The 23,493-nt window shown below is 39.8% G+C and overlaps 1 protein-coding gene across 1 annotated transcript in view; it reads left to right on the top strand.

The window, feature by feature from the left end:
* Positions 1-23,493, top strand: part of LOC113671674 (E3 ubiquitin-protein ligase rnf213-alpha) — a 53,446-nt gene that overhangs the window by 10,145 nt on the left and 19,808 nt on the right. Inside the window, exons 6-50 of the mRNA XM_089202483.1 lie at positions 378-599; positions 1,122-1,311; positions 1,494-1,561; positions 1,970-2,273; positions 2,482-2,577; positions 2,999-3,115; positions 3,598-3,817; positions 3,993-4,289; positions 4,532-5,136; positions 5,599-5,758; positions 6,590-6,819; positions 7,037-7,369; positions 7,459-8,276; positions 8,559-8,725; positions 8,858-8,932; positions 9,050-9,156; positions 9,371-9,521; positions 9,611-9,827; positions 10,128-10,398; positions 10,739-10,912; positions 11,296-11,404; positions 11,478-11,649; positions 11,904-12,099; positions 12,255-12,370; positions 12,593-12,787; positions 13,083-13,205; positions 13,416-13,533; positions 14,220-14,455; positions 14,552-14,634; positions 14,937-15,070; positions 15,549-15,644; positions 15,767-15,934; positions 16,257-16,423; positions 16,723-16,945; positions 17,446-17,801; positions 18,212-18,370; positions 18,485-18,632; positions 18,917-19,002; positions 19,117-19,252; positions 19,637-19,744; positions 20,327-20,412; positions 21,338-21,523; positions 21,788-21,926; positions 22,364-22,579; positions 23,108-23,244. Of these exons, the coding sequence (XP_089058609.1) occupies positions 378-599; positions 1,122-1,311; positions 1,494-1,561; positions 1,970-2,273; positions 2,482-2,577; positions 2,999-3,115; positions 3,598-3,817; positions 3,993-4,289; positions 4,532-5,136; positions 5,599-5,758; positions 6,590-6,819; positions 7,037-7,369; positions 7,459-8,276; positions 8,559-8,725; positions 8,858-8,932; positions 9,050-9,156; positions 9,371-9,521; positions 9,611-9,827; positions 10,128-10,398; positions 10,739-10,912; positions 11,296-11,404; positions 11,478-11,649; positions 11,904-12,099; positions 12,255-12,370; positions 12,593-12,787; positions 13,083-13,205; positions 13,416-13,533; positions 14,220-14,455; positions 14,552-14,634; positions 14,937-15,070; positions 15,549-15,644; positions 15,767-15,934; positions 16,257-16,423; positions 16,723-16,945; positions 17,446-17,801; positions 18,212-18,370; positions 18,485-18,632; positions 18,917-19,002; positions 19,117-19,252; positions 19,637-19,744; positions 20,327-20,412; positions 21,338-21,523; positions 21,788-21,926; positions 22,364-22,579; positions 23,108-23,244 (8,715 nt within the window). The remainder of the gene's footprint in view (positions 1-377; positions 600-1,121; positions 1,312-1,493; positions 1,562-1,969; positions 2,274-2,481; positions 2,578-2,998; positions 3,116-3,597; positions 3,818-3,992; positions 4,290-4,531; positions 5,137-5,598; positions 5,759-6,589; positions 6,820-7,036; positions 7,370-7,458; positions 8,277-8,558; positions 8,726-8,857; positions 8,933-9,049; positions 9,157-9,370; positions 9,522-9,610; positions 9,828-10,127; positions 10,399-10,738; positions 10,913-11,295; positions 11,405-11,477; positions 11,650-11,903; positions 12,100-12,254; positions 12,371-12,592; positions 12,788-13,082; positions 13,206-13,415; positions 13,534-14,219; positions 14,456-14,551; positions 14,635-14,936; positions 15,071-15,548; positions 15,645-15,766; positions 15,935-16,256; positions 16,424-16,722; positions 16,946-17,445; positions 17,802-18,211; positions 18,371-18,484; positions 18,633-18,916; positions 19,003-19,116; positions 19,253-19,636; positions 19,745-20,326; positions 20,413-21,337; positions 21,524-21,787; positions 21,927-22,363; positions 22,580-23,107; positions 23,245-23,493) is intronic.

Genomic DNA, 23,493 nt, shown 5'->3' with positions numbered 1-23,493 from the left:
ATTACCTTGTTGCTGATTTCAGTTGATGTTAGGCATATCATTTCGGAACTTCGTGCTTTATTTGACAGTATATACTAATTTGCAAAAACGTTGACTCCTAAAAGCGTTAAAAGTGGACGCTGAGACCCAACGGCGTTTTGGGTACACATCTAAATGATAAGCACAATTAGTTGCACATGGACAATAAAAGGCACCATCCACGCTTTCGTGAATTATCGTAAAGAAAGATTTTCCATGAATAATGGAGGAAGTAAAGCACTGTAGCAGTGCGAGCATTCCCTAAACCTTTGGTCTCATCGTTAATGGATCGTACTTTTAAAGGATGAAGAGTTTTTGCAATCGCTTGTATGCTCTTTGATTATTTCGTTCTGTTGTAGACTCGCTGCTGAAGGGATCGAGGAACTATGTAACCAAATTATGGCGGAATATTGGAAATCAGAAGCCGACGCGTGGCTATTTGCTGTACCACTATTACATTTCTTGAGAGGAGATTCTATGCCATTTGAAGAACCTGGTATTGAAGGATCGTACCACAGACTTGATTGGGTCGGAGCTCAGGGACTGGAAATAGAAAAATTTCGAAGATCAGTTAGAAACTTGTAAGTAGAGGCGATTGGAAGTTGAATCAGAAACTGTCGCGAGAGTTTTAACTGCTCTTTGAACTCTTTATTCGTACGTCATAGTGTGTTGATTCATTTATCGCCATTGTCACATAAGCATTTGCACCGTAATTTGGCAGAGAATATTCTTTCGTTTGCTTTTTCTCTCTACAAAACTTGAATTACCAGGTTGCAGACCCCCATGCCGTAGAATATCGGTAAAAGCGAAAGTATATTAAAGTCGACTTAAAAGTGCGCCCAGGAAAGCTTGTGGTAGGTTTTTGTTGGAAATTCTATGATACTTCTTTACGCTCAGGCGTTGGACCTATCAGCGAATAACGATTATTGTCCCTTACATGAGGGAGGACTAACAGTCCAGCATGCTACCCTTCTAAACATATTTTAGATGTATTCTTTTTTTCAATGATCTGCTTATCAGTATATAAAGAGATACCATGTTGCAAAACTATCCTAAAAAATATCACGTTCGACTTTAATAGTTTCACCATGTTTTGATCATAGAAATTTGCCAGAACTATTGTCCAGACTTGGTTCAGCTTTTGAGGTCGATCTTCTGCTAAAAAGGACATTTCTCCACGCCATTCCTCCTGAGGATCTAAACAAGGTTGTTGCTTCAAAATTGTTCCAAATTTTCGACATTTTGGCAGCCCTAGTAACATACTGTTCCCGTGAATACGTACCATCAGCCAAGGTAAGAAACTGTTTCCAAAAGGTCAATAGAATATTATTTCATAATTCGGGAATATTCTTTTAATACTGTATTGGCTCATCAGTTCTAGCAATGTACTTTGAGGGGTATTTAATCGCCCGGAAGGTGATAAAATCGGTTGCTTAATGTTTAGATGTTTACATTTAGTTGTTTTCGTTTTGCAGTGGGCAGATATTTTTCAGTGTGTAAAACTGATGATTATTCGATATAACTGGGAAAAAGAATCAAGTTGGTATGTTTCAACTACAGTAAGACCTCAGTTTCCTTGTAGCCCATCGACCCTGGTGTACTGCTAAACAAATTTGTCGAACCTTTAACCATGTTTATATTTTAAAAAATACTGAAATTTTGGGGTGCTGGCCATAGCATGGGTGTTGGTCGGATTGGGGAATGGAGGAATGATTGGGACAAAAAATATTTATTTTCAAGTGTATCATGTGCTTTGAATACTGGTGAACTAGTCGAACAAAAAAGTGAAAGGTTCTTTTAGAATGAAAATTCCGAAGAGGAGAAAGACAAATCTGAAGCAAAAAAAAGATTTTTAAACGTAGGTTTCCGTATGTTTACTTGTGGTTTTTTTATTTTCTGTACGATATCTCACGCTACGTAAGAGAAGCTAAAAAATCTATTCATTCCACAGCACTGACCTTAAAGAGGTTGAGTTTACAGTTTCATTGTGTCTAAAACTGGTTGAAGTCTTTCTAAAAAAGCTGAACATTTGGGATCACGTGGATCTGATTTGCCATACGATCAAGCTGCTTTTTACATGTATTAGAAAGCAGCGACGGGAATTTGAAGAGAAGCCTGACCAAGAAAAGGGCCAGTTAAACGAGAGAAAAACTATCGACAGGCTACTAAGGAGTCTGAGAGACAGCTTGTCACGTGATCTCTCTTATACCATGCCTTACCATCACAAGAGTGAACATCTAGCCAGAGAACTTTCGGTATGAAGCAAATAAGATTAATGTAATGACGTGTCCTTACATGTGGATGAAACAAATTGTCAGTAAGTTTATTACTAAAGTTTGTTTCAGATTGGGTGGTTATCTTCTTGAGAGGCTCTTTGATACCCTGTAGATCATTTCAGGCATGTTTTGATTTGCTGATTCGCTATGTATTCGCTTTAAAATGTTTTTCTTATTTTTGTTTCAGTTATGGAGCGATTTCCTATGGGTTACGGATGGAAATCAAGGATTTACTGGTTACAGGACGTTTTTGATAAATGAGCTGCTGAGTCGAGCAAGAAAGGTAAGATGGAAACGATTTAAGTAACGATTTGTAAAAAGTAACCGCATATTTGCCCGCTTAAGGAGGAGAGAACGACCATGAGGCTCACTGCTAACGTTAAGTACAATTTGGTAGACTGTTGGTGAGGTTTTTTAGTCGATGGTTAGCCCCTAATGTTGGATATGCAGAGGTCTATCTTATTCCTCTGCCTCCCACACCTGCGACATGTGTATAACATTTGGCGATCGAGCTCAAAGTTTAGCTCAATTGTCGCCTACCAATCCTAGCGGCATTCACTTTGCTTGTCACTCTCGAACTACACCAGGCCCACCTCAAGTTCCCTGTGGCATTTCAGAACGAAATCAGAAATGGCTGGGGTTTAAATTTCCATTATTTACCTCCTTTCATCTCGTCATGGGTTTTCTTTTACATTTTTTTTCAGTTGAAGGGAGTGTATTTGGTTGAAATTTTTTGTGAAGTAGATATGGGTCCATATGAAGGAGCTGTTGGAGAATCTTTTTCTAACCTTGCCTTTGAAGCAGTGGAAAAGATAATGAGCGTAAGTTGCAAATGACGTTTGTTAACTAGAGAGTGTCTTCTGTGGTGTACTAAAACCGCGGTTTATCAAGGTCAAAAAGTAGACTATAACTTATTGCTAGAGGAGCACATAATTTAGGGATGGCCTAACGTTTTAACAGGTGCCTTTTGAACACCCGGTTTCAGTCATTACTTTTATCGAGATTGTTGATTATTTTTTAGCAGCTTCAAACAGGAAAAAGCTTAAACTGATATACAAACAGAAACACACCACTAAGAACTTTGAAACTTTCGATAGATTAGGTCAATAATGAATTGTAGGTGTAGTGGACGGTCTAAAATTCAACTGCTAGTCACTCTTAAAGAATATACCTGATTTGTGACCAGATAATAACTTATTGGACATTCTATTTTAAAATATTTAGAGTAAACTCTTGACTGAGGTTTATTGACTACGCACTTGACATTGATGAATGATCCGTTGATTTTCGTTTTTCTATGCAGTCAGCAAGAGGCGGAGACGACATACGTATTTTTAACCACCTGTCAAATTCAACAGCAGGAAAATCCGGCCAGCTTTTGTCCACGTTTCTGACAAAGTCATGGCCAAAAGGTGGAGAACAATTAGACTCGCGTGACTTGGACCCTCTAAGGGTGGAATTTCTTCTCACCTGGAAGCCAATGACTGGATACCTCAAGTTCACTAGCAGTCCTGAAATTTTGGGTAAAAGTGGTTTCCGTGAAATGTTATTGATAAGGGTGAAACGCTTGTTACTACGGGGACGTGACACATAAGATTTAGACCAATAAAAATATTTCTCAACTTTGTCAAATTTTAGGCATTTAATATTTTGTGACCTTATTGATTGGAAGGAATTTTGATTATTTCTGTCTTACAGGAGATGAGTCTGGAAGGGGTGGTATACTTTCGGATGATTGTAAGGAGACTTTGTTTTTGGCCAAATCCTTACTGGAAGCTCTCGTGAGAGTCATATCAGATGGCTCAGTAACATTTCAAGTGTTGCTCCTTCTTCAAAGGCACAAGGAAACGTTTTTGGAACTCTTAAAGACAAGTGCAGCAGAGATCAAAGATGTTGAACTTAGCCTGGCTCACCGATTAGAAGAAATCCAGGAATTTTTTGAAGTGAAAGAAAATTTGGGCAAATTTATTGGAATGTGTGATGTGATTCAGCCAGGTGAGAGATCTTGAGGCATCCATTTTTTTCGTTTGTTTTGTTCACCACCAGTTTGTTTTCAACCTTAGAGTCAAGGAGGTCATCCTAAGATCTGTTTTGGCATTTTTATTAAGAGAGTAGCGGACTAGAAAAAAGAAACAATAAGGAAAGGCTTTCAGTGGATGGTTCACACCCTTATCGAGGGTTAGTGTGTGACTTTAAATTTGTCCGTCTTATTATTGAAAGTAATCTTTTTTTCGCAGTCGATTCAACCAACCTCAAGATTAAAGTGCTTCAGGATGTTTCATCTTTCCAGATTCGAGGGTTGTGCAAACGGGAAACCGACAACCAAGTCGAAGTCACCTTCTTTATACTTCCTCCGGCCCTAAAGGAGGTACTTTCCACTCTTGGAAGAGTTCAAAAAAGCTTAACTTTCCAAGCTCTTTGGAAAAAATATGGGAATAAGGCACAAAGAGCCAGGGAAAATGATGATACACGAAAACGACAGCTCAGTGTTTGTGATGTTGTTGAAAATGTTTGGAAACCAGCTTTTACAAGTTGGACCCAAATTGTTGCTAGTGTCAAGGATGGCACAATTTCTCTTGGAGATGTAGACAAGCTCTTTGACAGCTACAAAAACCGCAAAACGGAACTTGATGGAGAGTTATCCTGCATGTTTGAAGTGAACACCGGCCAAACTGTCAGCAACGCTGGAGAGCTAAAGAAAACTTTTGGAGAGCGACTTGCTCAAATTGAAAGTTACCAACATCTTCATCAGTACTCCAGTGCAGCTGACACCGTTTGGGAGTTTAAAGAGGCTATGGGTTTTACCGGGGACTTCAAAGTTATCGAAGATCTACGTAATCAGGTATCATAGTCCATATTGTGTATTGACGATACAAAGTAAGTCTGGAAAGTAAACAAAAGTATGTTTTAAAATGAAATGTGGTTATTCATCGCGGTGAATACATTTTTAATGAATTATGTGCGTTTGTCTCACGGTATGAGCACTCCCGATCTAAACCGGTAAGTCTTATTCAGGCGCTAGAATTGATAGTCTTCTATTAGCAGCTGAAGAAGAACAGAGTATGGAGTCGAAATGTCGCAAACTACATCGGAAGTGACAATATCGTAATAAAAGGACTGTACTTCACTAGAAATGAGTATCTTTCTTCAACTGTTGTCAAGGATTTAAGTTTGATTCAAGGAAATCATTTTGGTAATACGGACGAATGTTTTGCAAAGAAAAGCTATTGGCTGCAAACGATAAGTGCATCTCACCTAAATATGTCATAAAAACTTGTTTAATTTCCAATATTTTGGTCTGTAGCTATCAGAAGAATTCAAGCAGAAGCCCTTAACCAGCGTCGGGGAAAGCTTTTCAAAGACCGGTCAAGCTCTTCAATGTTTGGATGTTGATAAGGCTCGGTGCTTCAAAGCAGTGGTAGACAGTAGACGGCTGGTGGATTGGCTACGTTCAACCATTAAATGTAAGTTTGGGCAGGTGGTCGAATGGATGTACAGTAATAAACGAAAACACTAGCCGTATCGCTACTAACCTCCCTAATCCTCTGATTTTGCTGGCTTGCCTTACCACAAAAGGGATTATCACTTTTCACCCGCGCTGCATAATTGGCTTGCTCTGAGGTGATTTGCCGAATCATATTCACTTCGGACCACCCAAAGAGAAACTTTTTCAAAGAAACTATTGAAGTGCGTTGGTGGGGGAGTATAACAAGATAATTTGGTTTCATCAACTGAGTTGATAATAAAAATTAGTCCCCGTAAAGGGTTTCAAAGCTGACGTTTCGAGCGTTAGCTCTGCGTCAGAGCAAATGACAATGGGCTAACGCTCCAAACGTCAGCTTCGAGACTCTTCACGGTGGTAGATTTACATTATCCATTCAGTTGATTAAAACCAAAGTATCGTATTTAGCAATAACTTTGTTTATCTTTCCAATTTCAAATTTTAAAGTCAAATTTAAATAAAACATGCTTTTTAACGAACACTGGAGAGCTCACAGTACATTTACAATAAGCAAAAATGAAAGATGCAAAGATGCCTACATGGGTTCAATTTATCTTGAAGGTTTGACGGAACTCTCTACGATACGAAATCTCTTTCCGCTACCCGGGCAGCACTTGCTCGCGCCCATGCATTGCGCGGTGCGCAAAATTATAATCTCTCCGAGCGTCGGACAAAGTTAAAGTTTTTGGTTTGCAATTTAGTCAGCTGATGTGGTGGATATTACGATAATTACTCGCATCGGTGTTTCTCCATAGAAAATAATGAACCCCTTTAAGTGTCTTTCGTTTCACAGCCACCCAAGAGCTAAAGGTTCTTGTTGACCTGGCCTTGATCTCTGCTGGTGAAAGCGATATGGAAACTGATCGTATATCCAGTCTATATACCAGCTGCCTGGGTTTTGCTCCTCTGATATTTGACATTAAAGAGAGTGAAGAACAAAGAGTGAGCTTTGATCAACTGATGAACACCTGTGATCCTCTATGGAAAGCAGTCGAGACGGATCAGATGTTACCGGAAAAACTGGTAATAAATATCGGGATTTCTTAAATGATTTGAATGCTTTGTTTCAAAGCGTCTCGTTTGCTTTACCTCTTTTAACTTTGTCAGAACATGTTTTACCTAAAATCGTTTGTTAATTTTTTATCCGTATTATTTATTGCTTTTAACTCATTGTCATGCACAACAGCAAACAAAAGGTACCAAATAATTGATTCATCCACGACTTCTACATTTCTTGTAGTACGACACTAGCAGACATCTGGAGTGGTTAAAAACTGTTAAAGAGTCTCATGGCTCGGTTGCTATGACGTCATTAGTGCAAGCTAAGACGATCAACTCCAGTGGTGTATATCTTGTGGGCCATTTGGATGACGAAAAGGGTCTCTCACCAGAACAAGGGAAACGATTGTTATTCAAAGATGTGATCCGACTGACGGTTCCCCTTAAAGATGGAGGTGAAAAGGAGCAGAGGAAAACTTACTCTATTGACGAACTGAAGGATTTGCAGAGTAAACTGATGTTGATCGCAGGAAAGGCTGAAAAAGGGAAAGATGACGTGGAGCAGTTCGTTAGGGTAAGTGAAATACAATAGTTATGTGGACAGTTATCCGTTGAAGTTGTTGTCTAATACTGACCAATTTAAATATCTCTATCGAATTATAGAATCTTGAAAGTGTCATGCGTTTAGCGACTGCATACATCGACCTCTTTGAGTCTGGTTACATTCATCGTATGAATTGGAGCCAAAAATATCACTGTAGCGAGTCTATCGTGAAGGAAGTGAATAAGGAAAGTTCCTTCATGGAAACGTGTTACAAGAATTGGAAGAAGAAGGTCAGTTACGCCAGGAAGGAGTATAGAGAATTGAACTTCTTCACCACGCAGCAATTGATGACACTGAGGAAAGAAATCGCCACAGTTTGCCACAGCAACGACCTCGCTATGAGCAACATTCAAGTGCTCTCTTTGCTGGAAAGTGTTCGTCCCAGTTTGACCAGCGAACAGTTAAAATCAGCAATAGAGCGTGCTTTTAAGGCCACAAAACTACTCGAGAACGCCAGAGGAACAGCGGAGCTGCCTTTGTTCACTCACGTTCCTTCAAACAACGAAATGATGACTCGCAGGTCAATGTTTGACAACAAGAACTTCATAGGCACGAGTTTCTCAACAGCAATCAGTACGTGTCTAGTACAAACTGCATCTATCAAGAAACCGAAGCCAAATGAAACATCGAAGATTCAAAGTTTCTTGAATGCAGCTGCCGATGATGGTTATTCGGAGCAGATCGCGTTGGCTGCTTTGGCGAGTCTAGGTGTTGATGCAAAAGAAGATGACTTACTTTTGTGGTGTCTAGAAAAAGCCAACGAGGCTGACATCGAGGCTCTTTACGAAGATGCGAAGCAGAATCCCATGATTGCCCGGGAAATCTCCTCCTCAGAGGAGGAGTCTATTGATCAGGATGTGCCAGCCGAGGATTTCGGGTATGTTAGTAATACCAACTAAAATTAACTTTGGCGCAACAAGGAACATCATTTTAGGTTAATTAAGAAGTATTTAATCACGATCACTTGACAATATTAAAGTGAAAGAGAGAGAGATAATGTCACTGTTTGCGTAAGATGCTTCCTTTCGAAATAACAGTTGCAATTTGTTTTTAAGTGAGAATAGTTGAGCTCACGTGGTGACTGTGTCAACTTGATGGTTTTCGAGATAAGATATGAAAGGAACCATAAAAACTGAGATTTTTTTTTCTCTTGCTTCAGTGAAAACGTAACCGACTCAGACCTGGTATTGGAGATGTCGTCCACGCCTACTGAAACCATTTTTGCAGAGCAAGCGGTTAGCAAAGACGAAGATAACGAAACAGAGATCAGTCAATATCTTACACTCACTCAGCTTGGAAACATATTAAGAGAACTTTCAGTGTTAGGTAAAACACTCGTTTGTATTCATGGAAAACAGCCAAAAACCGCTGCTGAGGTTTATGAAAAATCTACAGCTGCGATATCAAAATTATTCCCATTTGTTAAACCATGAACATAATATTTATTTCACATTTCAGGAATTGGAACGACACCTCGCACCTTTCCAGCATTCTTAAAAAGGGGACGACCCAACCTCATGCTTGTTCCTGAAGGTAAGTCTAACAGGAACTCAGGGAGTACCTAATCAGATCGGTACAATGTTTTGCGTATTTTACATGACAGCATGTTTTCTCTACCATTATTTCTTTGTCCTACCCATTTTGTTGTAGATGACATCCTTGCTACAGTCCTCGCCCTTTATATGCATGACAAAAAGCAGCCTTTGCCAAGCCATGCAGAGGTGCTCCTTTGCACTCCTTACACCACCACGGAAGAGGTAAAGTGTACATTTCGGTATGATTTTCCTAATATATATTCATATTTTCATACCGTTAATAGTAAAATGAGTCGAGGAGTGTCGTCGCTTAAAACACCACATCTTGATTCTCATATTCAGCAGATTGAGGGAAGTGGGGAAATTTTCCGTTTATGAGTTGAGTGCTTCGACCATTAAATTTGTTTCCTTCTATCTGTTTTTTCCTTTAACGTAGATCGAGTTGCTATGGAGACGTGCAATAAGCGACAAGGAGGGCCGCTTTTATTGTCTCGCACACGCAGATGTGTTGGATTTTTCAGTCAGTAAACAAGCAGTGGAAATGCTTGGTGCAGTGACACGGGGACTTGCTGGCAAGGCTGGAGAACGTGAGTTTGACTTGAGTTAAATGACACGTTTTTCATCGGAAGGTCAAGTCTATGGGTATGAATTATCGGTGGTTTCTGTTACTTCTCAGATTATGGCCTGGTGGTAATCTGCAGTAGCGAGAATGAAGATCGTGCCAACGTAGTAGCAGCTCTTGATCAGTATCGTGTTGCTGCTCCACCATGTCCTTCGCCAGATGACCTGAAAAGTTACCTCAAGCATAAGTTCCAAGCACCTCCTTCTCATTACGGTTACATCAGTGGTAGTAAGATTACTTGGACAACAGCTGGATCCTTAGACCCAGAAAAGTAAGTTCTCGCTGATATTCCTAGAGATTAAGACAGGGGAGCCTCCTTTCTGGAGATACCCTTGGAGGTAAAAAATGTCTAGGAAAAAAATTTACCCTTAAATACAGGTGAAAGAAGCAGAGTTTGTAGAAGTGTTTTGTTCAAACTGACTGAAGTCTCTGTTCCTAGAATGAAGGATTTCAAAAAGAGAAACCCTGTTGTATGGTCCGAGCGGTATGGTTCGAAATAGGTATGGTTCGAAATAGCGGGCTTCTTTTGATGAGGATTGGTGCAGCTAACATACTGATTCTTTTTTTTCAGACTCTCCGTTCGAGTTGTCTCATCACATCGAGGAGGTTTGGGAAAGACTCTGTTTATTCGACGCCTAACAGAACAGCTGCCTAACCTCGTAAACAACGACATGGTTATGACAAATTTGCGAGGACGAGACTCAAAAACATTCTTGCACGTGACCGTACCTCTTCATGGAAACTCCACAGACTCGTCGATGCTTGTTGATGCACTTCTTCCCCATGCAGTGAAGGCAAATGTACCGCTGTCCCGTATATTCCATCTGGACGTGTCACCTTCGGTAAGATACTAAACGCATGCGGGTTGAAAATTGAATTGATATTTCCAGTGGCCAATACTCGTGAAATGCACAACCGGCGCGTGTCTTCTGTCGCGTCAAAGAGCTGGATTAACATTATCTATGTACAAGCGCTGTCAGTAAGATCTTGAGCGCACGTCTTTCCAAGTAAATTTCACATCATTGAATGCAGCTGGGGAAGCACTAGCGAAAAATTCAGAACTGAAGTTTCTTAAAGCTATTCACGCTCTTAACGTAATCTTCTGCTGAATTGCAGTCCCAAGGACAAAGACTCATTTCACTTATCTCAATATTTTATAACATGTTATGTTCTCCTTTTTAGATGAGACATGGTCTGGACACCCTTATTTTCAACCTCCTTGTCCTTGGCTATCTTTGTGACAAGATGGGGAGAGTGTGGAGGAGACGAAACACAGACTTGTACATCATTGAGATTACGACCGATGCTCCCCTACCCATGGGTTTCACTAGGGAGGAAGAAGCTCAAAGTCAACAGGTAAGTGAAAACGTTTCGGAGAGGGTGACTGTCATCTACAGATATTAATTCAACAGAATAATGCAGTAGCACAATCGCGGAGAGGTTCTTCGTCCATTGTATTGTCGGTAAACTAAAATTTCAAATGCTGAATTTGGTGGAAGGAGGAAACAGAACCAATAAGAAAAGTTACCCACATATAACGTAATGTAGTCAGGAAACCAAGCCGTTGCCCTAATAGTGGAAAGCGAGTGCTCCCAGAACAAGGGGCCTGGAAGTTCATGGGTTGAAACTTAGTAGTTTGAGAATTCAAGAAGAGAATTAACTATCCGTTGCTTTAGGGAAAGTAGCTCGTGTCTTTCACTATCTCTGATTGTGATGTCTACTACTCTTTTGATTTTTAGAGACAATCTGGAAAATCCACAATGTCTAAGCGGCCATTTTATGACCTGCTACCAACTATTGAGTGTCAAACTCCAAGAATTGTTCTCAGCCGTTTAGCAGATACTCCAGGTACTTAACTGAAATTCTCCTTCAAACAGCAGTTAGTTGCTGATCATTAAGTGTTTCCTTGACTTTTTTTTAGATAAACAGGACTGTAATCCTCTGTTTGACGTCAGAGAGTTTCGAAACGCACCGTTCCAGAGGGTTTATCAATATCTGAAACTATTAAATGAAGGAAGAACTGTTGACAATTTTACGTTTTCGCCAGGAAATGTGGATGAAGATCAAAGGACGTGCCTCATGCTCCTTCTTAGGTTTGTTGCACGTACCTAATTGAATGCTCTAAACGTGTTAGCAGATGATGTTTACTAACTCTTTCTTTGCTGAAAGGTACATTAACAATTTAAAAATGAAATATGAGAGGTTTCTTTGAAGGGAGACGTCCCTTTCCAACTGGATGCTTAGGCACAAACGTAGAAAAAAGGATTATTTTCTCTTTCTTTAGAAGGTTGTTTAAACAAATTGTTTGGTCTGCCATCATGGTTACTTACTACTATTTAATTTGCAGAAATTGTGGTATTCCTGATCCCTCGTGGTCAGAGATTCGTCATTTTGTGAGTTTCTTGAACTCGCAGCTCCAAGACTGTGAACAGAGTTTTTATTGTGACATGCAGCTGATGAGGGCTGTTTTAGCAGGACCTGATGTCCTGAATCTTGAAGGCTTCCGCTCCTTTGTTGTGCGCTTTATGATACAAATGTCTAGGGTAAGCTGGCTTTTCAAATGTTTGCTCACCCAACTTTCTTATAGGGTTCTCTAACTCTAAATAACTCGGATACTGAGTTTTGATTTATTACCGTGATTAGTCGAGCCTCTGAGTCTTATTACCTCCTAATAAAGAGTTATTTCCTTTCCTTCCAGGATTTTGCTACTCCATCTTTGACAGAAGAGAACACTGTATTCTGTACAGAGGACAACGCAGAGCTTGAACGAAAAGAGACCGAACAGCTTCAACTTAGAAGACGCTGGGAAAGCAGGTGAGAGCTTGACTGTTTTTGCTATAATTCAAAACTTTACATTTTTATTGATTATCACTGGCATTTGTTTTGTGACGAGTTAACTTAGACAGGTTAACTATCACGTAGCAATCGTATTGAGAGCTCGCTTTGCGCTAAAATTATTAGATAAGGACTATATCCTCTCTTAATCTCCCATGTTTTGAATGCAGTGTGTCTCATGATAGTCCTTTTGTTATTCAGTCCTCATCCTTACTTGTTCTTCAACCAAGACCACATAACTATAACGTTTCTTGGTTTCTTCATCAATTCCACTGGCGACCTTGTTGACCCACAAACAAGTCAAACTTTGGAGGAAGGTTTAATGTCCCAACCACTGCGAAATGGTCTGCAGGCCCAATGTGTCGATTTTGCAACAAACAGAGAGACCTCCAAAAAGTAAGTGCCAGACAATAAACCCATTTGTAGCTATTTTTCTTTAAAGACGAATCATTACAATTAACCTTGGTTCCTTCAGGAGTCAAGTTGATAAATTGTTTCTCGCGAAGAGTGTGGTAAGACTGGCAAAATTCGTGGATAAGGGATTCATGCATACGGCATTTAGGGGAAGAGTTCTTCCGGCCTCGATGCAACTCCTAGAAGGGAAAGCAGCTTTTTACCGAAGCTTTTAGTTCCTACGTGACACTTTGTTCCATTGTGATGGATTTTGTACTACATATTAACTCTGTTTTAGAGAGGACAAGATAAATCAGTTATGTGCTGTGATGGGGGTAAACTGGTTGTACGATCCAGACATAGCCTATGAATTAACTACAGACAATGTCAAGAAGATTCTGGCTATCCACATGAGATTCAGGTAAGAGGTAGTGATATATTGTTTTTAATAATCCCCTTTTCATTTCCACCACAAATTACTGTCAGACTATGCAGGGGTCAGAGCAAACTCAACCCTCAGTTTAAATGGCAGCGAAACTGAAACATATTGAACACAAATCCAAACACCATTTTGCCTTTTCCTGGCAAAGTGAATGGGTTTTCACTTACTTCTGAGCTTTAACATTTGCAGATGCAACATCCCTGTGATCGTGATGGGTGAGACTGGTTGTGGTAAGACCCGTCTCATTCGATACATGTGTGGCCTACAAGCAGGGCCTGAAGGACCCCGAAACATGCTTCTCGTTAAGGTGAGTTGATCATTAGATTTTGAATACTTCTTTTCACCAGCAGCGTCCGAACTCCGTATTTTGGTGGTGATACTGGTGGATAACATGTTTTAAGTTATGATGGTAGCCATTGTGATGAAATGTTTTTGGTGGAAGTTATTGGTGGTGATGAAACTGGTGGTGCTCCTCCTGGGAATATTGTATCGATGATGATGCGAGTGCTGTATGTTGCAGATGGTGACGCTGTTGAGGTAGTGATTTCACGATTTCGGTGACGAGCTCATCTTGATGGTGATGGTGGTAAGTCTAGTTGTAGCGATGGAAATTGAGATGGTTTTAATGGTGGTGTTGTCCGTGTTGGGATGATGTTGATACTGCTGGTGGTAGTGGTACATACATATACATACATAATACTTTATAAGCGTGGCTGACGCCTAGCTATATAAAGCCAGTATACAGGTCAGTCACGAAAGAAAAGATAAATAAATTGTCGTAGTGACTTTAAACATTGAAGTAGAGCTGATTCTGGTGGGAAGCGATAGCGCTGCTCCTTCTGCTTGTAAGAAATCTTTTCCAGAAAATAAGTTCAACGCAACACCTAGTTAACAGCTACATCAGTTTCAAAACGTTGTATACACTCCTTTCTGTTGAGACTGAATGACACACACGGTTATTACACTTTCGTCATACATCATTTTCTTTTCAAGGTTCATGGTGGTACAACATACGAAGATATCAAGCTCAAAGTTCACCAAGCAGAAGAAATGGCCCGCGCAAATCAAGATAAGAATATTGACACAGTTTTATTCTTTGACGAAGCCAACACTACAGAGGCACTGACCATGATTAAGGAAGTTATGGTGGACCGTAGAATCAATGGTCGGCCTATTAGTCAAGGGCTAGAAAGGCTGCAGTTTATCGCTGCCTGTAATCCTTACAGAAGGTAAAAGATGTGTCTTTCGCTCTAAGCTTAACTAAGCGTAGAGTGTCTTAGAAATGAATGGTAAGAGCAAAGTGTTGTTTTCTTATGTATTTCTAGGCACACAGATGACATGATCCACAAGCTCGAGTCAGCTGGTCTTGGATATTACGTGAGAGCAGATGAATCAGAAGATCGGCTGGGTAGGGGACGCTATAGGTTTGAATTTCCTTAGACTTCCGTTGGAAAATTGATTTTGAGAAAAGACGAGTGTTAACGGATCTCTGAATCACAGGTGGTGCCTTGTTCAGAATTCTTTGTGAAGCTTCAACTTTGAATGATTCCTAAAAGGGAGGAACTTGCCTACTGGGTTACACCCTTTAAAGAAAAAATAATCGCGATCAAGAACAGGGACATTGTGTCCTACATGCAAATGCGATAAAGCATAGTGGTGAAGTAAAAGGTCGCTTGGAAATTATTTTTTAGTAATAATTGTTCTTCACAGGTCATATCCCATTACGACATCTTGTCTACCGTGTACACGCCCTCCCAGGGAGCATGCGCCCGTTGATATGGGATTTTGGTCAGCTGAAACCAGATGTAGAGAGACTGTATACTAACCAGATTGTCAGCCGTTACGTAAGTATATTCTAATAGTCCCTCTGAACTCAAAAGATGTTCTTTCTAACTCGTAAACTATTAGTCCTCTGTCACATGTTTTATTATTGTAACTCGAGATATGTGCATGTTATGTCATTAAGACATAAAGATAAAAAAGAAATGAATCTAGAAACGCATGATATGTTCAAGAGAGCTGAGTGAACGTTTTCACTGACCCTACGATATGGTAAGTGGAAATAAAAATTTTGAATCATGGTACGAGGCTGGAGTACAGGAGGTATGGCATTTAGTTATTTATATCCTACTAATTTTATGAATAAATCCTGAAAGAAATGAAACACCAGTCAATCAAACTAGGATGGGGTTGTTGCTTTGACTTTTTCCGTTTCCCGGAATAACCTCGAGTGAAAAGAGCAAACGCCACTCTACTCCCCCCTAGACTATCTTTCATACAATTTAATGTTACTTTTTTGTGTTTCGGTTTTTTTTATGATAGATTCTTCACGGAGGACAACTAGTAGGAGACCCTTCTACAGTAGAAGCAGTCACTGAGGTTCTGGCAGCCTCGCAAAAATATATGAGAGATCAATCGGTACGTGAAAAGTTTTAAAACACTTTTTTGCACATTAGATATATTAGTGTTATAAATTACCTTTTCAATCACACAATGCCGGTGCAAGCCCAAAGAGAGAATAACCTTTTTTTTAAATCAAGGATGAGTGCAGCTTTGTTAGTCTTCGTGATGTCGAGAGAGCCATGCAAGTGATGGTCTGGTTCTATAAGCACGTGGATACACTCGGTAGACTTATGAAAAAGGTGACCGCTGAGCAACGAAGGGAGGAAGGTTTAGATGTCGATGAAGATGCTGAGGAGGAAGAGATGGTAATAAAGCCACTTGACATTTTATGCTCTATCAAATAAAATTCTGATAAGATTTCCTCGAAAATTGGACTAAGAAAGATGGTAAACTCTGAAAACATCCCTCGTTTTTGGGACTTTGGACGTACCTTATTGAGTTATTGTATGATCTTACAAAATAATGATCCGGAATGAATTGCTGAAAATTTGATGCTATAAGGCATCATCTCGCTCAAACCACAAATAGGTGTGTGTATCATTGAGGAAGTTCAATTATGTTAGAGGGGTACAGAGTGGGGTCGCGAGAATTCTGTCTAAGAGAATCATGATATTGTATATTCCGCAGGATTCAATCTCTCCTCTTACCCGTGCCCTGGTACTCGCCATAGGTGTCTGTTATCATGCCAAGCTTCAGGAGCGGCGTGAAGAATATCGCACTGTCGTGGCACGCAGCTTTAAGGCGCCATGTCTGCTTCCAGGTGGGCAGAAGCAGATACACCGTGAGATTTCAAGGTATGAGGAGAGTCTAATACAACGTGGTCTACTTCATGCGAAGGAATTCATGACTGAGCCTATTTGACCTTTTACGTACCCAAATAGAAAAACATTCATTGCGGCCAGTCAATTGATAGTTGTAAAAAGTATATTTTGTAAAGGCAAAGAAAGTTTGATCCATATGTATGCGGTATTAACAGAAGTCTGATCAACAAGAAAACAGTTGTGGAGTTCGGGTTTTTTACTCACACCTTTGGTAGTTCTTTACCATATGTAAGCAAGCAATTTACCTCGTGTCCCAATTTTGTCTGTGATAGTTGTCAAAAAGCTGTGCTGAACGAGTTGGATCTCGGCCCCAACATTGCTCGCAACGCAGCCTTGAGCGAAAATGTGTTTATGATGGTGGTGTGCATTGAGCTCAGGATCCCACTATTTGTGGTTGGAAAACCTGGCAGCTCAAAATCTTTGGCAAAGACGGTTGTTGCTGATAACATGCAAGGTGATGCTGCAAGATCGCTACTATTCAAGACCTTCAAGCAGGTTATATGGCCATTTCAGATACACTATAATGTCTTTTTCTCCTTTCCCTAAGTGAAGAGCTATAAGGATCGATGTAATGGGATTCGTAGGAGGTATGTCGATCTCGCCGTAGTCGATGTCCTGGTTGCATTCAAGTTCTAGCTTTGGCTGGGTTATTAAGTTGACCTGGTCAAGACACGTTACTTTAGCAGCTTCTTTCTGCACAAAAAAGTACGAATGGTGATCAGCATACTTTCACGGAAAATAGTTGAATTGCTTGGGGATATTCGTCAACCATTCTCTATCTGGTCACCAACGGTTTTACGTGCTTTGCGTAGTCCATAGTAATTCTGCTTTACGTTTTGGTATCGGGAGGTATACAGTAAAGAGGATGTTAATATCAGAGTCACACCAAGCACTTTTAATACCCCTTCCTTCAAAATAGGGTTGTATGCGTAGTATGCTTATGTTTACTCCAAGGTCCGTTTTTAAAAACAGTAAAACTATCTATTTCATGGTAGGTTCACATGGCATCATATCAGTGCAGTCCCCTATCAACCCCTGAGGGTATCTTGGCGACTTTCAAGCAGTGTAGCAAGTTACAGGAAGGAAAAAATCCAGACAAGTTTGTTTCAGTTGTAGTCCTTGATGAGGTTGGTCTGGCAGAAGACTCTCCTCTCATGCCTCTTAAAACTTTGCATCCATTGCTCGAGGATGGTGTAACGACTGCTGATGACGTCATCGAGACTGACGAGAAACCGCAGCGCATAGCTTTCATTGGAATCTCAAATTGGGCCCTGGATCCCGCCAAAATGAACCGTGGAATCATGCTGTCGCGTGGGGTTCCAAGCGAGGGAGAACTCATAGACAGTGCTATGTAAGTGAATTGTATGGTATCCTTTCGCTTTGGCACTCACGTTAAACCATGCGGAAATGTTATTGCGGTCACATAAATAGTTTCGTTGGACCTTGTGAAACCGTCATAACTATGGTAAAGAAGCTTTAGACTAAAATTAATCAAATTGCTTTTGATCTCCAGTAAAAATGGTAACCTTTTGAAATGAATTTTAGTCCCTCCACCCACTTTGATATGGTGATATCTTGAAAATCGACATTAACCAATAACTTTCAGCATGATAAACACAGAGTATAAAATTTGACTAAAATTTTCTCGAATGTTTTCAAAGTTACTCTGCTATGTTTTCAGTCAGTCCTCCGTCGTTCTGAGTCAGGTTTGGAAACAGACATTCCATGCCTTCTTTAACACATTTGAGAATTGTTTTTCAGGGGAATTTGCTCCACGGATGAAGTGGTGAAAGCTCTTATCCTGCCTCTCATATCTCCACTGGCCGCTGGATATGCACAACTTTACCAGGAACAGAAAAATTTTGCAACGTTAAAAAAATGTGGCAAAGAAGAATTTTTCGGTCTTCGTGACTTTTACAGGTTTGATATCTGAGAGCGTATATTTTATATCGATTCTTTTTAGCTCGCTTCTTTCATGATGAATTGGAAATTATGTGCTCGAAGTGATTCACCTCTTTTGTCTCTTTACGCAAGCCTCATTAAGATGGTGTACGCAATCGCTGCAAAATCTCAACAGAGACCTCGCTGGCATGAACTACAACACGCTATCAAGAGGAACTTTGGTGGCCTGATTGAAGGAGACCCTGTAGAGATATTCAAACGCTACTTTACCGAAAAAGAAGTAAGTTGACGCATAGAGCTAGTGTCGAACTTGTTTCTACATTGCGTTCACTCTATTTGATTGCGATGTAACCAATTATAAAGCACTGCAAAATGGTACATTAAATCATGATCATACAGGGAAAATTTGATCGATTGTATCAGTAGAGGATTATTCACATCAAATGTAAGGGTTTTTTTCATATTTTATTGGGTTGATACATGTATGTTTAGCTCGGAAATTGAGTCAACACAGGGGCAGGATTTAATTATTTGCTTAACCTAACTTTTTCCTTGTCAATGAAGGATGACTACGTAGCCGAAACCACAACAATAAGATTGATCGAGGCAAGTCTTGGAAGGGAAGACGTAGCAGATAGAGCCAATTTTAGGTACATGTATAGTTCATCCCAACCTAATTCTTTTATTCCTTCTGAGAGTCGTTTACAAGTAGCTGAAATAAAATAATGACGGATAACTGTTCATGTTAACTAAATGTCTTACAGTGAAAACCGTTACCTTCTGATTCTGACTGAAAATTACGCCGCCCTACCCATCATGCAGCAGCTTCTTTTGAGAACAGCAGATAATGCAGTTGTCATCTTTGGAAGTAGTTTTCCTAATGACCAGGAATACACTCAGGTAAAAAGCATGGGAGGAACGACTCCTTATATCTTACGACGTTGGCAATACTCCTCTCAACTTCAAAACTAACACATTGCTGTTAACAGAGTCCTATTAATTACAGTTTGCGTCGGTGTCCGACATTTCACGATAATACTTACTTGTCTTTGATTTGGCACGACAGTGTACTTAGGACTTACCATCAAATGTTTACAGAGATTGTTGGAGAAGTAAACGATGATGGCTAGCAAACGTAAACTTATGGATATAAGAACAAATTTTGTTCCGTTGGAATTTAGTTCCATGTGCAAGTCGAGAGATTATTGTTTCTGGTGTTCAGTACAAGAGTCTTAGAGTAAATAGTTTTAACTGTACAACTTATGTCAATAACTTGATATCCAGATTTGTCGCAACATCAATCGCATCAAGGTTTGTATGGAGACAGGAAGAACAGTGATCTTATTGAACCTTGAAAGTCTCTACGAGAGTCTATACGACGCCCTAAATCAGGTGTGAGATATCCGTTGCAAATGTTGTACATTTTGTTCTTAACATTCGCAATGCCTCCCTTCGTTGGGGCCAAGCAGAATGTGCCCTACTTGTAATACTATGCTAAGGAGTATTGTAGCTATTATTGTATATAAAGAAAGATGTTTTTTCGTCTTGTCACGAGCGTGGGACAAAGAAAAAATTCTGAGTCCCCATGAGGTATCAAACCTCAGACCTTCGGATTCCGCGTTCCGATGCTCTAACCACTGAGCCACAGAGACTCCACGGTGAGCGAGGTCTATCGCGAAGTTCATATGACACGCGTCCTGTATACCGCTAGCAATGTCGAAAGCGTAATGTTTGTAGATAGAAATAGGAGAGATGGTAAGTTTTTGAGCTCGGTAAAGAAAAAGAGAAAGATGTTTTTTCGTTTTGTCACGAGCGTGGGACATGGAAAAAAATTCTGAGTCCCCATGAGGAATCGAACCACAGACCTTCGGATATGTATATGTTAAGTCATGTCTTCAATGGTATTGTACATGTGCTGAAGTGAAAAAGACTTGGAAATGTTGAGTCTTATTTCTTGGTATGCTGTATTTCTAGTATTATGTGTACTTTGGAGGACAAAAGTATGTGGATCTTGGGCTTGGTACTCACCGCGTAAAATGTCGTGTTGATGATGGCTTCAAGTAAGAATTTTGGCTGATTACCTACAATCAGTGTCATAATTAGTTAATACTTCATGTTTGAGTAGTCGTATTTATGTGGAGGATAACACACCTGTCTCTTCCACACTCAAATTCATTGACATGACTCCCGTCCCATTCAATGTTACCTGTATGTAGCTTAAGGTTCAGGGAATCATGATACAACATTGTTTTGGCAGAAAGGGGGCGAATAGGTTAGCTTACCAAGTGGAAACGAGATTAAATTGAGGTAATAGGGTGTTAACTAAGGCAGTGTGTCAGCAATTTTGTCACTGATGTAGACAATCTCGATAACTTCGAACATCTTATTAAAAATATTATTTTTTTGTGTTTACTGGTAAGCAAATTCATTTAAGGAAACAAAACAAATCCCCTAAAATATACCTCGTTTCCAACGTTCTCCCAATGTGTCCTCGTAGCTCAGTGGGTAGTAACGTCATACTAGTGTCTTTCTAGTGTCTTTCTAGAGACGAATCCTGTGTAATCCTGGATGATTTCACTCCCTTTTTGTTATTGTGGTTCAGCTGTCACCGCCATTTCGTTACTTGCTATCCTCCGTGGGTTGAAAATATGATTTATTTTATTCACACTGTAATAGTGAGGTTTAAAAAATCGTACTTCTGTTTTGTGGCAGTAGTTTCCTTGACTTCTATATCGATCGACTCTAAGCAGCCAGACAGAAAGCATTGTAAAAACATAGTGTGCTCTTCACGTTGTAGTCTCCTTCGTTGCCTGGAGTACGTTTCCAAGACAATCTTTAGCCTTTGTCGTTTTCATCGTCATCTTCATTCTTTCGTTTTCCTTCGTTTTCCTTTGCGTTCCTTCACAAACGCAATACTAGTGAGCCATAGAGCCTTAACCTATTGTTTTCATCGCTTTGAGTTTTAAGTCGCTCTACCTTACTCAGATTAATCGTGATTGCTGAAAAGGAAGTGGTGTACAACAACTTTCCTATTCCGTTGATCAACCGCCTAGAGAAACACTTCCTTGTGACCTTAACAAGTTTGACTACTGACCAGAAGGACTTAGTACAGAAAATGGGGACCTGGGCTGGTGAATTTGCTGAGGTTTCGAGTGAAGGCAGACGTGGCAGGTGATGTTACAAAAAAAGGGTCTCGAGCCCTTTGTTATGAGGACATTCGATGTTATTGCATTTTGCAGGGTTTGGAATACTGCGCGATTTTGAGTGTGCTTTGTGCGCATGATTACAAAAAAACTGTTAGCTTTTTCTCAATGCTAAGGCACAATTTAAAATATCATTAAGGTAAAGCATTTGGAGCAACTATTCATAATATTTACATTTTATAGATTTTGGGCGACTTTATTTTAATATTTTTAATTTGATGTTTGGTAACAGGGACTTCTCCATCGGAGACGCTTTTGTTGGATTTCACGAGGATACCATTCCCTCAATTGTCATGCAAGTCTGCAATGAAATTGGAGGAGAAGACCACTCATCGGCAAGTTACGACACAGAAGATACATGGGAAATGAAAGTACGCTTCACGGAAATGTCATTTTAAGATAAATACATCTTGATGGCTCCTGCGTGTTTTAAAAAATGGGAGATTTTGCGAGTTGTATGAATTTTTACTCCGTTGAGAACACTTCGCCGGTACAGCGAGCAAATTCTGCCTGAGTATATTTAGCAATACGTTTGAGGATTAATGATTTGAACATTATGTAATTTGCTTATATTTTTTTCCTTCTGAATTATTAAATACGTATTGTGTTACGGACTTGAGATTCTTGTCGATCACCCTGAAAAGCGAGCGAAATATGGGACATTAAATATGACTCCTATTTTTAATTCTTTGCCTGCAACATGAATTGGGCCTCTAATGACGAAGATTTTTAGTGTAAAGTATAGTTTTGCACTAACTAGACCAGCAAAGTAACGTTGTAAGTGTTTTTTTTTTTTCCCACCTAAAAGGTACTTCGAAGATCTCAGATGATGCTTTTAGAGATGGCTACACCAGATGCAATTGCTCGCCTTCCTCACACTGCTTTGGAAAGAAGAGCCCCTGATATCTGGAGGGCCTACTTTAAAAAGCAACAGCACTCAAGTTTGGCGACGTTCATGTCGCACGTGCTCAATTTGGAGGATAGACGTTTTGATGAAAAGCGACAGGAGGGGCTCTTGATTCAAGTTAGTGATGGGGATACAATGCTTAGTTTATCGTCTTGTGTATAGTTTACTTCTCTCTTGAGTAAGACAGAGGACTTAAAAATCACATAAGCAGCAATATTTACAAGCCCTAACAGTACAGTAACGATACCAACATGTTCTAAAGTGGTTGAGTGAAACTGAAGACCCTTATCCGGAGCAAAGTCTTACAAGGCGTTGGAGCACGCCCGTAAGTAATGTCCCATCTTCAAATAATGTTTCCTTGAACCAGGTTTAACCGTAAGAAAATCAGCATCGGACAACTGGAGAAATAAATTTACGTAGGGCTGACTTAATGACTAACTTGTATTTTTAATGTGCTAGATTTGAAGTTGAAAGGGGTTAGTTTACGAATTCCCGATTTAAATTCGAGTTTCAGTTTTTTTGTGAACGGGGTATGGCTGTCCTAACTATGTTTTAAGTTGGCAATAGGAGATTCAGAACGAGAGCAAGGAACATATTTGTAATGCTGACCCTCGACATGCATGCTGCTTTTCATCTTTGCTTTAGATTACTACTCATTCACGTCTGCTTTCTAAAAACGATTTGGAAGACATATGCAATCAAACTGGTTTTGAACGATCGACTGTGGATTCCATAACACTTCAACAGTTTCAAACGGAACAACAGTTTAGGGCTTCAGTTAGGTGAGATCTTGATACAAATCAACGTGTATGGACATTGTAACTACCGGTTAGAAACGAGCTAATAAAAAGATAGAAAGCGTGAAATAAGGTGAGATGAGCTTCCTTTTCTGTCAACTTCAGGGAATAATTGTTGAAGTGAAGAACCTTTATTGGGACATTTTCAAGTTTTGTTTTAGAGCGTTACTTTTTATATCTATTTATTCGATAAATTCTACTTTGGATAATTAGACATCTGCACTATATGAAGCA

This window comes from Pocillopora damicornis, chromosome 4, assembly GCF_964200805.1.
Source record: "Pocillopora damicornis chromosome 4, jaPocDami1.2, whole genome shotgun sequence".
In the NCBI taxonomy this organism is placed as follows: Eukaryota; Metazoa; Cnidaria; class Anthozoa; order Scleractinia; family Pocilloporidae; genus Pocillopora; species Pocillopora damicornis.
This window is presented reverse-complemented; position numbering and strand designations above follow the sequence as displayed.